This window comes from Pipistrellus hanaki (genome assembly GCF_964339955.1).
Source record: "Pipistrellus hanaki genome assembly, chromosome: 11".
NCBI lineage: Eukaryota > Metazoa > Chordata > Mammalia > Chiroptera > Vespertilionidae > Pipistrellus > Pipistrellus hanaki.
In genome coordinates this window covers 50249142-50262773 of record NC_140513.1, presented here as the reverse complement: position 1 = coordinate 50262773, position 13632 = coordinate 50249142, and the positions used below count along the sequence as shown (strand labels likewise).

General features: G+C 38.8%; 1 protein-coding gene across 7 annotated transcripts in view; it reads left to right on the top strand.

Annotated features, from left to right (window-relative positions):
- Nucleotides 1-13632, top strand: part of MPDZ (multiple PDZ domain crumbs cell polarity complex component) — a 156963-nt gene that overhangs the window by 24406 nt on the left and 118925 nt on the right. For all 7 annotated transcript variants that reach the window (XM_084898209.1, XM_084898206.1, XM_084898211.1 and 4 more), the window contains exons 2-3: nt 2750-2814; nt 6536-6702. In XM_084898209.1, coding sequence (XP_084754335.1) covers nt 2799-2814; nt 6536-6702 — 183 coding nt within the window. In that variant the 5' untranslated portion in view covers nt 2750-2798. The remainder of the gene's footprint in view (nt 1-2749; nt 2815-6535; nt 6703-13632) is intronic.

The following is a 13632-nucleotide window of genomic DNA, read 5'->3' as shown; positions in this document are numbered from 1 at the left end:
AAATCATCAGACTCCCCAAGCCATGCTCTTTCATTGCTACCATGCTTCCTATGGGTAAGTTAATTCAATATAACCATGTAGAGCTGGGCTTCTTTATATTGAAGTATCTGCACTTATATTTTTTAATTGTCAGACATTAATAACTTTTTTGAGGTGTGTGGAAATTAATTGTATGCTCTTTTATGATGGAATGTTACAGTCTCCTTGTCAGTAACAATAAAAAAAATATGACTATATAAGATATTGCTAAAATAAGATCTTGCTGCATTTTTTCCATGAAATCATGTCATTGGAGCCTGATATTGGACTGCTCATCTGTATGGGCTCAGCATTAATCCTGAATATATATTTCATAGTTACGATTTATGTAGTGATCTGGAAATTGGTAGATTTTATTTATTTCATTTATCATAGTATTAGAGGCCTGGTGCACAGAATTTGTGCACGGGTATGGTCCCTAGGCCTGGTCTGCAGTCAGGGCCATCTTCCCTGCCTGCTGACAGCAGGCCTTCCCCCTTCACCCCTCTCACCACCCACCACCAGTTCCCCATTCACCATTGGTATTGGAGCCTGCCGGCCAGGGGGAGGGACCAAGAGGTTGGCCATTCCTGCCCGCTGTCCCTGTCCCCAATGCCAGTTGCCCTTTGTGTGTGGGGCCATTGGCAGGGCGGGGTCTTGGCCTGGTGCCGCCCGCCATCCACCCCTGGTTCCCCATCGGGCGATCAGAGCCTGCCTGATCAGGGCTGCGGGCTGGGGCAGCTCCTGTGTTGAACCTCTTGGTGGTCAGTGTGCTTCATAGCGACCGGTCGTTCCACCCTTTGGTCGATTTGCATTACCTTTTTATTATATAGGATACACAACGAGTAAGTGTGTTTTCTATGAAACTAAGGTTCGGGTGCTGGGCTCCTTGCTCGAGGCCACACCACAATTCAGTTCCAGGCTAGAGCTAATGTCCTCTCGTTATGGCACTTTTTATTTTATTTTATTTTTTGTCCTTGCCCAAGGATATTTTCTCTATTGATTTTTAGACAAAGTTAAATTGAATGAAAGGGAGGGAGGATGGAACAAGAGAGAGACGATAGAGAGAGGAGAGAGGAGAGAGACATGGATGTGAGAGACACACATTGATTGGTTGCCTCCTGCACGTGCTCCTACTGGGGCAAGGGATTGAACTTACAACTGAGGTATATGCTCTACACCAGGAATTGAATCCAAGACCCTTCAGTCTGCAGGCCAACACTCTAAGCCCTGAGCAAAACCTGCCAAGGTGAGGGCACATTTTAAAACAGGTGTCAGTGGTTAGGTATTTGTTTGAAATGGAGTTGATGTTGTAGATAGTGTATTCTAAATTGAGGTAAGGAAAGTAAGTATTAGTCTTTGTTATTACACGGCTAATTGCAGGCATTAATGGTGTATGCATGTGTTCATATACATCACATACTTCCATTCCTTCTAAATGCATTTTCTCTTAAAGAAATAATAAACTTGTTTCTTCTCAAGGAGATCCATTTTCTCCATTGACGGAATTACTGGCTCAGTTTCCTACAAGACAGAGGGTAGCTGTAACTATGGAGACATTGTGAAAAATTCTGGGGCAGCAAAGATTAAAGATGGGCTAGTGGTGTGGGCATTGTCAGTGGAGATGTGCTTTAAACTACCCAGATAAGTATTGTCAGGGAAAGATGAGATATGTGTTAATTGAAGGAGTTGAAAAGTGTTTATCTTTTTTTTTTAATGGGAAGGAAGAGAATATTATAGTCAGGAGGGTATTTTGAAAACCTTTGAAGAATCTCCTTTTATTTAACACTCTTGTACCTAGTTTTTCATCTCTGCTTTCATGTATTGTATTGCAGTGACTCACATTCTGCTTGAGTATCACAGTTCCTTTCTACTTGGGATACATCATATCCCAGGTTAAGTATTATATAATACTCCCCAGTTAAGACTGAATATGCAAGGCCAGGGCATCCTCTACTTTTTATGTTGTCATTTTTTTTTGCCCACAGACTTTGTCATGCAGAGTCTAGTTAGCTTACTCTACAGGTAAGGATATTTAAAGGAACCCAAGGTTTTAGTGTTCTATGTTGAGGAACTCTTAAAGAAGATTTGTATACGTTTGTCATCTTCTTTAAAAGACGCATTTTTACCTTATTTTGCAAGTATTACCTGCAAATAAAAGGTAATTTAGAATTAGTTCTAAAATGATTACTTTTTTGGCCTATTAGGAAACTGTCTTATAAGTCAACAAGATTTTAAAGGTCAATGGAATTATAATAGCATCAAGTGCTTTTTATAATATACTAGAGGCCCGGGTAATGAATTCATGCACAGGTGGGATCCTTGGGCCTGGCTGGTGATCAGGGCTGATCAGGGCTGTCTCACCTACTCCCAATTGGGACCAGCCGGGAGGAGGGACCTTGGAAAGTTGGCCGGCTGGGGGAGGTTGGATGTGGAAGTGCACTGACAACCAGGGGGCAGCTCCTGCCTTGAGCATCTGCCCCCTGGTGGTCAGTGCACATCATAGCGACCTGTCATTTGGTTGATCATAATGGTCACTTAGGCTTTTATATATCTATATCTATATCTATATATCTATATCTATATCTATATCTATATCTATATCTATATCTATATCTATATATCTATATCTATATCTATATCTATATCTATATCTATATAGTTTCAGAGTATAATCTTAAAGTTTTGATAAAACATAACCATTTCATTCTAATTCTTTTTCCCCCTAGAGTTCTATTTTGGTTGCTGTATAGAGAAGAACACTGAACTTTGATAAGAAAATGTTAGAAACTATAGGTAAGATCTATTCCTTTCTGACTATTTTTTTAAAAATTGAATCTCATTCCACTGGGATCTTTGAAAAACAGTATGTTCTATATAACAGAATTATACCTATCATAACTTAGTTTTTAAAAGTCTTTGTCGCCTAGCATTTTAGTAGATAATGTGTTTCTACATTTGGACAATTTCATCTGAAGTATTATAAAACATTTATAAGCAAAAGTTAAAAGCACATGAGATGTTTTACTAAGTATGGGTTTTATGCTTAATGTAAACTCACTTCTCATATATGAACCTAATGTTGGTTCATGTTTATTTCTGAATAGCACCAGAAAGTGTAACGGTATTTTTAATACTGAAAAAGATAATTTCCAATGCCATATTTTTACTTTATAGCAGGTAAAATACTTCTGAGTGCTTATTTTTAAGTTGCTAAAGATAACAGTAAGAAAATGTAGGCTGACGAGCTTCAGTGATGATGTAAGGCAGTTTAATTTCTACATGAGATCATTTAAGTTGAAATAATGCAGATTTCCCCAGATCATGTGTTAATTTTTTACATTGTTGTTTAGCTTTAGAGAAACTGGTTTGTGGAACTATTTAGTTTTGGGTGTGTCAGGTGTGGTACACCCAGTGGCTGTTGTCCTTCATCTGACACCACAGTCCTCACCTACTGCAGGGAACCTCAGGTGTGAGTGTGGAAAGGTATGGGATTTCTGTCTGGCACCTTGTTGAGTGCAGCTGGTGTCCTGGCTGCTGTGTGTGTTGAGGGGTAGAGTGAGAGTGGGTGGTAAAAAAGGGGAAGGGACTGTTTTTCTGATTATGGGAATCATTACTGTGACTTTTATACCTAGTGCTGTGCCAGTAATGAAAATGCATGGAGCACAGTGCACAGTGCACATTCCTTATCATAAAAAAAGAAAATGCATGGTGGTCCACTTCCTTCAGCACCCATTTGCCACTAAAGTCCCACATGAGGAGGACTGTTCTCCACATAGGAAACTTCCTCACAGGAACTTGAAAAGCAAAGGGGAAATTTTACGTTATTTAAATTATTTCTTTCTAATTTTTATTCTGCAAATTATTACTGAGTTGCACACCTTCCAAGAAGTGACAGGATATGACCCAGAATAAAGTTCTCATGTGCCTCTTTTATCATTATTTGCTTTTAAAATTCTGCATATGAGTAAATATGGCTTGTTTAAATTTGTATATGTTTGTGAACTCACAGTCAACATTAATTCATGCTTTAATTTCCAGTTTCTGTATAATTCCTCCTTTAATATTATAAAAAGTGTATCTGGTGATAATGTACATATAATAATGCAATAAAGTACAGTGGTGCCTCGCATAAAGAACGCCTCGCACAGCGAACGCTGCACACAACGAACTTCATTTCATGATTCATACAACGAACTTCGTTTCACACAACGAAGTCGCCCAAGCTTCCACGACCGCTTTGCCCGAGCTTCCACGATCGCTGCCGATGTATTGCATCCTTCCGCGCAGGCACTGCAGGCAGTCGTTAGTCACTGCGCTTAACTTAAGCACGTATCGCGGCAATCGTTCTTCATTACGAATTAAATCACGCACGTATCACGACAGTCGTCCTTTTAAGTTAAACTCAATATTTTTTTTATATCATGGCTTCTAAAAAAAGCAGGAAGGTGATTTCTGTTGAAATGAAACAGGAAATAATTAGAAGGAGTGAATGTGGGGTAAAACAGTGTGACCTCGTCAAAGAGTTTGGCCTCAGCAAGACCACCATTTTCACCATTTTGACAAATAAGGATGCAATCAAATCAGCCAAAGTAGCCAAAGGAGTATCAAAACTATTTCATGAAAAACATAGGTCTTCAATCCACGAGGAAATGGAGAGGCTATTAGCGATTTGGATTAAGGACAGGCAGGTGAAAGGTGACGTAACAACCCAAGATATTATCTGTCACAAAGCCAAGAGAATTTATGACGATCTAAAGAAAAACGTCCCTGGAAGGAGCAGCAATCAAGATAATGAAGAAGAATTCAAAGCCAGCAGGGGGTGGTTTTTTAGATTTAAGAAAAGGTGTGGAATCCACAGCGTTACTATGCATGGTGAGGCTGGCAGTGCTGACAAGAAAGAAGCAGAAAAGTTCTCTAGTAACTTTCAAAAATGTATTAAGGATGAAGGATACTGCCCACAACAAGTGTTCAATGCCGATGAAACGGGTCTTTTCTGGAAAAGAATGCCGAGCAGAACCTTCATTACAAAAGAGGAGAAGAAATTGCCAGGACACGAGGAGCAACAATCAAACAATCAACCAATCCCAACTGCTGACATCAAGAACATCCTAGTCAAATGGAAAGCAGTTCAGGAGTTTACCAATGCCCACTATCCGGATTCAGCTGAAGCAAACAGGATCAACGATCTTTAGTCCGATACTCTTGTCCGTTATTTCCTGCAGATGTTGGAGAAAAGAGAAAAACAAACGACTTTGGACAGGTTTTTCATGAAACCATCGGCCAAAAAGCAGAAAATGGATGAAGATGTGCAAGATTCGGTAGACTCTACTTAGTTTGTCTTAAAATTAAAAAAATGTGTGTTTTTTTTTTAAAAAATTATGTTTTTAGATGTATCTAAATAAAAATAATAACAAAAAATTTATCTTTTTTTATGTCATCTTAGCATATTTTATGCTACAGAACGAATTATTTTTTTTAACATGTATTGTTATGGGAAAACGCGTTTCACATAACGAACTTTTCGCATAACAAACTTGCTCCTGGAACGAATTAAGTTCGTTGTGTGAGGCACCACTGTATATGTAAATTTGCTATTTAAATTCTTGGAAAAACAGTTCAAGTATTTAAAAAAGTGGTGCTCTTGAAGAGATATGCATTATTGTGATGTATTTTCAGGTAAATTCTCAAGTATAGAATGTTTTGCTCTTAATATGTGAAATTGTCTTATTTTGGATGTTATAACATTATCCACATTCACTTATTTGTGAGTTAGTTATATTTCTGTTTTTTTATTGTGTGTAAGTAAAAATTTTAAAAGCTAAAAATATCAGCATTTGCAAGGTCCCAGAACATTTAGTATTCAGTAGTTTTTATTAAAAAGTTCAAGTAGCCGAAGCCGGTTTGGCTCAGTGGATAGAGCGTCGGTCTGCGGACTGAAAGGTTCCAGGTTTGATTCCGGTCAGAGGCATGTACCTTGGTTGCGGGCATATCCCCGGTAAGGGGTGTGCAAGAGGCAGCTGGTTGATGTTTCTCTCTCATCAACGTTTCTAGCTCTCTATCCCTCTCTCTTCCTCTCTGTAAAAAATCAATAAAATATATTTTTTTAAAAATGTTCAAGTAGCTGGCTTTAGAACTCAATTATACTTTATCTGACTTAGTTTCTGTACTTTACACTTAGCTGTGTTGTAGCCTACACTCTAACTCCTGCTTCCGAACAGACTCTTAGGAGAGACCTCCAGGTTGGAGGGACATATTTACAGTGACACCTTTCAGTCCCTCTTTTTTTCAGAGTCACTTTTATGCTCTCAAAAGGAATTTTTTTATGCTGGGGGGGGGGGGGAGGGGAGGCTAGGGGGAAGACAGAGGGGGGAAAAGGAGACATATGTACTACTAATTACACCGTTTCAAACAATAATAAAAAATAAAGTCAATGTTTTAGGATGTCGGTGAGCATGGGTTGATTGTGTGTGCGCGTCTGAATCCTGATACTGACTGATGCTGCTCTTCGGTGTAGACAAAACCCGGGCCCTGCAGGCCGCAGAGCGCTTGCAGGCCAAGCTGCGAGAGCGCGGGGATGTGGCGAACGAAGACAAGCTGAACCTTCTGAAGTCAGTCTTGCAAAGCCCGCTCTTCAGTCAGATTCTGAACCTCCAGACCTCCGTGCAGCAGCTGAAAGACCAGGTAGGACATCCTTCACCCAGAGCAGGCGTCCACGGTATGGCACAGATCTTGGGGAAGGCTTGTGTGGTTCCGAAAAGCTGGTTTTTATATGTGTTAATGAGTAGTTAATGAAGTCATTTAAGCCTCCAAACGAGACACTCGGATTCACTGTGTCTCCCGCCCCCCCCCCCCCCCAGTTATTTTTGTAAAGGCTGTTGCTATCTACTGTAGATGATATGACATTGTGTTGAAAGCTGTGTGAATGCTAAAGAATGAGCCCCTCCAGGAGGAGGGGGTAGTAGAATATGTTTAGGGTGGATGGCTGTAGACTTGGTTTCCATCATCACCGCCGCTCATTGTTCCCGTGGTCTTGCTCTTTCAGATTCAGACATTCAGTACACTCACAAGATTTCAGATAAGCCTGGATTTGCATGTGTAATCGTGTGTGAGGAAGGGAAATCACCTTTATTTTGACAGTAAAAGGAATAATTACATTGTCATCAGTTAGAGGAATTGCAGTTCTCACTTCTTAAAGAAGTGTAAGTAGCAATTCCTTCCGTGACAGCATCAGATGGTGACAAACACTAGAACTTCTAAATGTAATAACACAGTGGTTTTTTTTTTTTCCCCTGTAAAAATCATGAGCATTTAAAAGTCCTAGCATTTATATTAAAACCGAAACATATCGCAATGACAGAATGAAAATTGAAGTCAGCTGTTCTTTGGATTCACTTATTTTAATCGCCATTTCTCAGGGTGTAAAGAATATATTTTTAAAGTGGTGGTTATCCTCACAAGGCTTAAAGTCAGCCGATGCCTCCATTCCAAGCTAACTCCCACTCTGATATTTTTCACATCACTTTAATCGTAATGGATGGCTTGCTAGCAATCATTCTGCTTCTGCCTTAAAAGTTTAAAAATGAAACTTGAAGACTAGTTTTATAATTCAGTTGACAGTACAGCTCCAATGAAAAAAACACACACAAAAAAAAAACTAAAAAAATGTGCCAAATGCAAAAAGAACCAATAGTAGCAATAGAGAAGGAATTTGTTTAATGTCATGAAACTTCTTAATCTATATATTTTGGTAGCCAAAAATGTAAATCAAGAAGAATTTTTAATTTTTTTTTTCTCTATTGAGTTTCTATGTAGAGGTTTTGGAGAACCAGTATCCTGAATGTAGGTGTGATCAGGATGTTGAAAACTAGAGTGTGTGAAGTTGAGCAGAAGTCTTCTCCTCTTAGTGTAGTGCAAAGATATGATTAGAATGAGAGGAAAAGTTGAAACAAAAAGTACTAGTAAGTATATCATGAAATACTGCAAGTCTAATGAGATAACTGTCAAAATACCCCTTCCAGTCAGCCTCATGTGAGCCGAATAGTGTTTGTACTTCTCAGGTCTGCGGAAGTGTGTTTGTACTTGTCTGCATAGAAACTCGCTAGAGAAAGAGGCCTATGTGTGTGGAGCTTGCTTTCCCGTTTCCAGGTAGAAGTGGTGGATGGGCCCCACAGGATTCCGATGCACCCTCCTTGGGAATGTATGGCGCACAGTGACATCAAGTCTCCTTGTCTGTGACCACATACAGGGTGATGTTGTGTTAATGGTCGACGCTGACATATTTCAGGACTACGTAAGCCGTGAGGTTGATGACTTCTTAAGTGCCTTTGGCCTTTTGGCTCTGTGGTCCCCTGTCCAAGCACTGTAAGGGACCAAGGAAGCTATGTGGCCCACACGCTGTGATAAACAGCAGCTTAGAAACGTTGTATGACCAGAACTAGAACTCGGTTTCCTTGGCCTCCCAAGCCCCAGCCTTTGTCCTTTTTTAACTTGGCAGCCTGTCTCCCATCATCCTCCCTCCCTCAAAGGCAGGTGCTTAGCTGATAAACATTTAGCGTCTGTTAAAACCCCTGGTAGCTTCTCGGTTGTATTGAATTGTCAAGTTAGTCTCCATTCTTTACTAATTCAATTTCATTTGTGTATAGAACTAGATGATTTTTTTAAAAAAATATATATTTTATTGATTTTTTTACAGAGAAGAAGGGAGAGAGATAGAGAGCTAGAAACGTCAACGAGAGAGAAACATCGACCAGCTGCCTCTTGCACACCCCCTACCGGGGATGTGCCCGCAACCAAGGTACATGCCCTTGACCGGAATCAAACCTGGGACCCTTCAGTCCGCAGACCGACGCTCTACCACTGAGCCAAACCGGTTTCGGCTGAACTAAATTTTTTTTTTTCCTGTATGACTAAAGTAACATTTCAGAAATTTGTATTATTTTTTGTTTTAAAGTTTAAACAAAAATATTCTAAACTTTATGCTAGATTTAAATTTTTCCATATAGTTTTCCAACTGGTAATTTGTTAATATGTGTAGCTTACTATTTAATCAGTGCATCAAAGGAATGAAGTTTTTTTGTGCTTTGAAACCAGTAGCTACACAGATGTGATCAATGGCTAGCTTTTGTTTAGACTGTCCCTAAATTATCTTTTCAGGTGTATCTGTATGCACATTTTATAGATGCAAGTGACTATCGCCATCTTTTTTTAGTATATGTATATTTGACCCCTCTGATTTTTCTCCACCATAATTCTCCAGTCTTTTCAAAATCGAAGGGAGTGAATAATTCAAAAGCTTAAGGTAAATGCAGCATATTGGAGAACATGATCATATTGTCGCTTTACCGACAGATGCTGTCTTGCCATGTTGAATTAAGCGTACTATTTCTTCCCTCTCAGATCCTCCTCATTACTTCTATTCAATAATGTTTAATTTTTCTAATTTGCTCTTCAGTATTAAGACTGCCCTTAGATATCAAACTGTTTCCCTTTGGCAAATTAAGCACTTGACAGGTGTGTAACTGAGAGGGCAAAGAAAGCCATGCCCTGAAGGGATGTGCTATTTAAATATTGTCAAAAATATTAACAGGTCTGAGAGTATAATTGATGCCTCTGTTTAACTCTGCCACATTGTGCATTGTTCTAACCGCCAGCTAAAAGGATGTGTGCTATTAAACCTGAATAATCGCTAATGGCTCCGGTTTATTTCCTACTGCACGATTCCTGTTGAGTGAAGAGAAGGAAAAAAAGAGAAATGGGACTGTGTGTCAATGATCTGTCAAGCACACATTCTCCAGTCGTGTCCTCCCTGTCACCTAGCCATCACGGCTAATAACTGCAGAGCTCAATGTGTATTCATGACAAAAATCCAGCCATTGAGGGGCAAATAAACACGTTAGCGGTTTGATAATAGGAACTTGTCAGCCATGAGAAAATTGGATTTGCATATTTATTCTATGATGTTTCTCCAGTCCGGTATAGGTGCATGCTACTTTCCTGATGAATTAATTGCTTTGCCTTATGCACTGACCACAGGCACTAAATCAAACATCTTTTACCCTGAGTTATTTGTGGGAAAACTGTGGATTAAAATTATTCATTTTTAAAAAAAATTTATTTATTAACTTGATTGGGATGACATTGGTCACCATGAACATATACAATAGATTTTAGGTGTGGGTTTCTGTGTTACAAGATCTTCTCCTGTCACCCAAAGCCAGGTGTTGTCCTGTCACCCTCACCTTCTCCCTCCACCTCTTTCCCTCTGGCAGCCACCACACTTCGGTGTGTGTTCATGAGTTTCAGTTTTATATCCCACAGATGAGTGAAATCATATGGTCTTAGCTTTTTCTGATCAACTGATTTCACTTAGCATGACGTTCTCAAGGTCCATCCGTGTTAATAGAAATTTGGGACTAATTTTTAAAAACTTATATTGCTGAGTTTTTCTTTTTTTAAGTTATGGCAACAGAGACCAATGGTAAGATTAAAGAAATAGTGTGGGTAATTCAGGTTATAAGAGCTGCTGATGTGGAAACCAATCTCAGCGGCTCTGAATATTCTAGAGGTCTCTCCTTGTAATGATTGTCAGATTGTCAGAGACTAACACTATCTTATTTTGTTTTTGTTGTTGTTGTTTGATAGTCCCAGGCTCCTGGTTCATTCAGCTTTCTCCCAGAAAAGTATTGGCTCCTATACATATCATCTATTAGTAGATGTATAATGTATATATACACAGAATTAAGCCAGATTTTTCTAAAATTTTCCATGAAAATTTTGACATCACTTGAAAAAGCTGGAGAGATACTGACTTAACATAAAATCAAGTTGGAAATTACTCTTTTGTGTTAGTGAACATTATATTCTTTTTCATTTTTATGCCTTTAAAATACAATTTTATTTACTTCAGAGAGGAATAGAGAGAGAGAGAGAGAAAGAGAGAGAGAGAGAGAGAGAGATCAATGATGAGAGAATTGAGAGAATTGGTTGGCTGCCTCCTGCATACCCCTACTGGGGATCAAGCTCACAACCCAGCCATGTGCCCTAACCAGAAATCGAACTGTGACTCCTGGTTCATAGGTTGACTCAACTACTGAACCACACTGGATAGGCTCATTTTTATCCTTGAAATATGGTATTAATGGTATAAATTTTTGGTTTGTATTTCTATGTTTCTAAGTTTTCCCTTAGTTTGCTTTTTAAGATTTACCTGCTTGGTTTATATTTATTTGTTTCCAAGTTTTACTGTTCACATTCCAAAAACAAGTTTGACAAAACTTCTGATGGCAACACGTGTTGCCTAACAGTTGATTCAAAGATAAATCTAAACAAAGATCAATTACAACTATCAGAGAACTAGATATTTCCAGGACCTTGGGTTACTAAAATTGAGTATGTCATCTAATTCCCATTTCCCAGGGGAAAGACAAGACAAAATAAAACAAAAAAAGATGGAGAATTATATATTGCTTGGTGTGAGACCTCATTCAGCGAACCAGATTTTCCCTTGACAATGGGAGGATGCTTTTATAAAAGAAGGCCCCTAATTATTTAATAATAAACGTTTACTGAGCACCAAAATATAAATAAACTGTAGTGAATGCGGTAGAGGTTCTCATCATCTAGTCAGGAAAACACAACATATATATTCTTATGGAATCAAACAGAAAAACAAGGAGGTAGGTGGCACGAGAGGAACGGGTTGCAACTTTGACTTGAAGTTCACATTGGAGATAGCATGTACGATGGGTTTTGAACAAAGAGCGGGAGCTCTCTGCAGAGATGGGGGGATTATTTCAGGTGGTGGGAACAGTGTGTACATGGGTATAGAGCAGTTCTCAGCCGGGTGTGATTTCACATTCTCCCCTGCTAGGGGACCTTTGGCCATGTCTGGAGACATACTTGATTGTCCTAATTTGGGGATGAGGATGGCATGCCCCTGGCATGTCATGAGCGTGCTGAACACCCTGGCTGCACATAATGACCCTCCCACGCAGAATAGTTGAGTCTACCAAGTGTGCAGGGCTGAGGTTGCCACATTGTGAAACAGTCACACACAGACCTGTATTATCAGAAAAATAGAATATGTGCAGGCTTTTGCCAAGAAAGGAAACGTTCCAGCGAGATTGTGAAGGATTCTGCCGTTTTTAGGTTTTTTTTGTGTTTTTTTTTAAAACCATCTTTGCTCTTTTGCATTCAGCTTTCTGTGTCAAACTTCATTGTATTAAGTTGAAATTGTATTAATCCTATCTTCTGATCATTCCATTAGATACAATATTTTAACAATTAATTGTTGTTTTTTTTATTTTCCCAAATTTTAAAAATTCTAGTAAAAGACACATAATATAAAGTTAAGGTCAGAGTTTTAATAACAGTTTGATAGATAAGAGTATCAGTTATAATGGTAAAATACGTCAGTTGGTCTCCTAAGAGATGATTCATGCCTGGGTTGTGGGCCTGATCCCCAGTAGAGGGCGTGCAGGAGGCATCCAGTCAGTGATTCTCTCATCATTGACTTTTCTATCTCTCTCACACTCTCCCTCTCTCTCTGAAATCAATAAAAATGTATATTTTTTTAAAAAGAAAGAAAATAAACCTTGACCCTATTAACGGGAATTATCTAAAAACGGGAATAGAATTCTTCCCAGTTCATATTGCTTGTGAGAATGAAAAGAGGTTTTTCTTATCCCTGAAATGGCTTTACTGTTACGGGAGAGTGTTGCAGCCAGGTACCAGAGAAGTGTCTGGGTGTTGAGATTCTGAAGTACAGGGTCTTTAGAGAAGTTTAAAGAAGTGATTCTTATGTTGCTACATTTACCATAAAGTTTATTTACTGTAGGAATTTAAACTACTTTATTTTTGGTACAATAACAGCTTTTAAATGTTTGTTCCTTTAACTAAAAAGTTTGTAAATATAGAGCCTTTGAACGGACTGAAATTCTTGTTTTATCCTGGGCGAGAAGGCACTGTTCAAGCTTTTTATACAGTGCTGGATTAAAATGCAGCACCATCTTGCCATTGGGTATGCGTGTGTGTCTAAAACAGCAAATGGTGTTAATTGTGTAGTGTTTTTGTGACAAAGTTAAATGCTCTTTGGAGGGAAAAAATGTGAAATTCACTGGGTATAACCTAAAGGAGTTTTTTTAACCTAAGAATGTAAGAACATGCAGCTCGCCTTTGAAGCTATTGCAAAACAGTTACCTTTAGGAAGCCCTCGTGTACTGTGGGCTTTGTCTCATTTAACCAGTCCGTCAGCTCAGAGGTAGGTGGGGTTATCTCTATTTTGTCCCGTGAGGAAAATGGGGTTTAAAGATGGTATGTATTACTGTCCCACGACTATTTGTAACTACCAGTTTGTACATCGTAGTTCTTCACTTTTTTCACCATCTCACCAACCACTCTCACATCTAGCAACCATTAAAATGTTCTCTGCATCTAAAAAGGAAGGAAGGAAGGAAGGAAGGAAGGAAGGAAGGAAGGAAGGAAGGAAGGAAGGAGTTATATAACTAATCTGGACCACAAAATTATTCACGGGTCGATTTAGAAGAATATAAGTCTGTCTGATCCTGAAGCCAATGCTTTTTTACTTTTATTTTTATTTATTTATTTATTTAT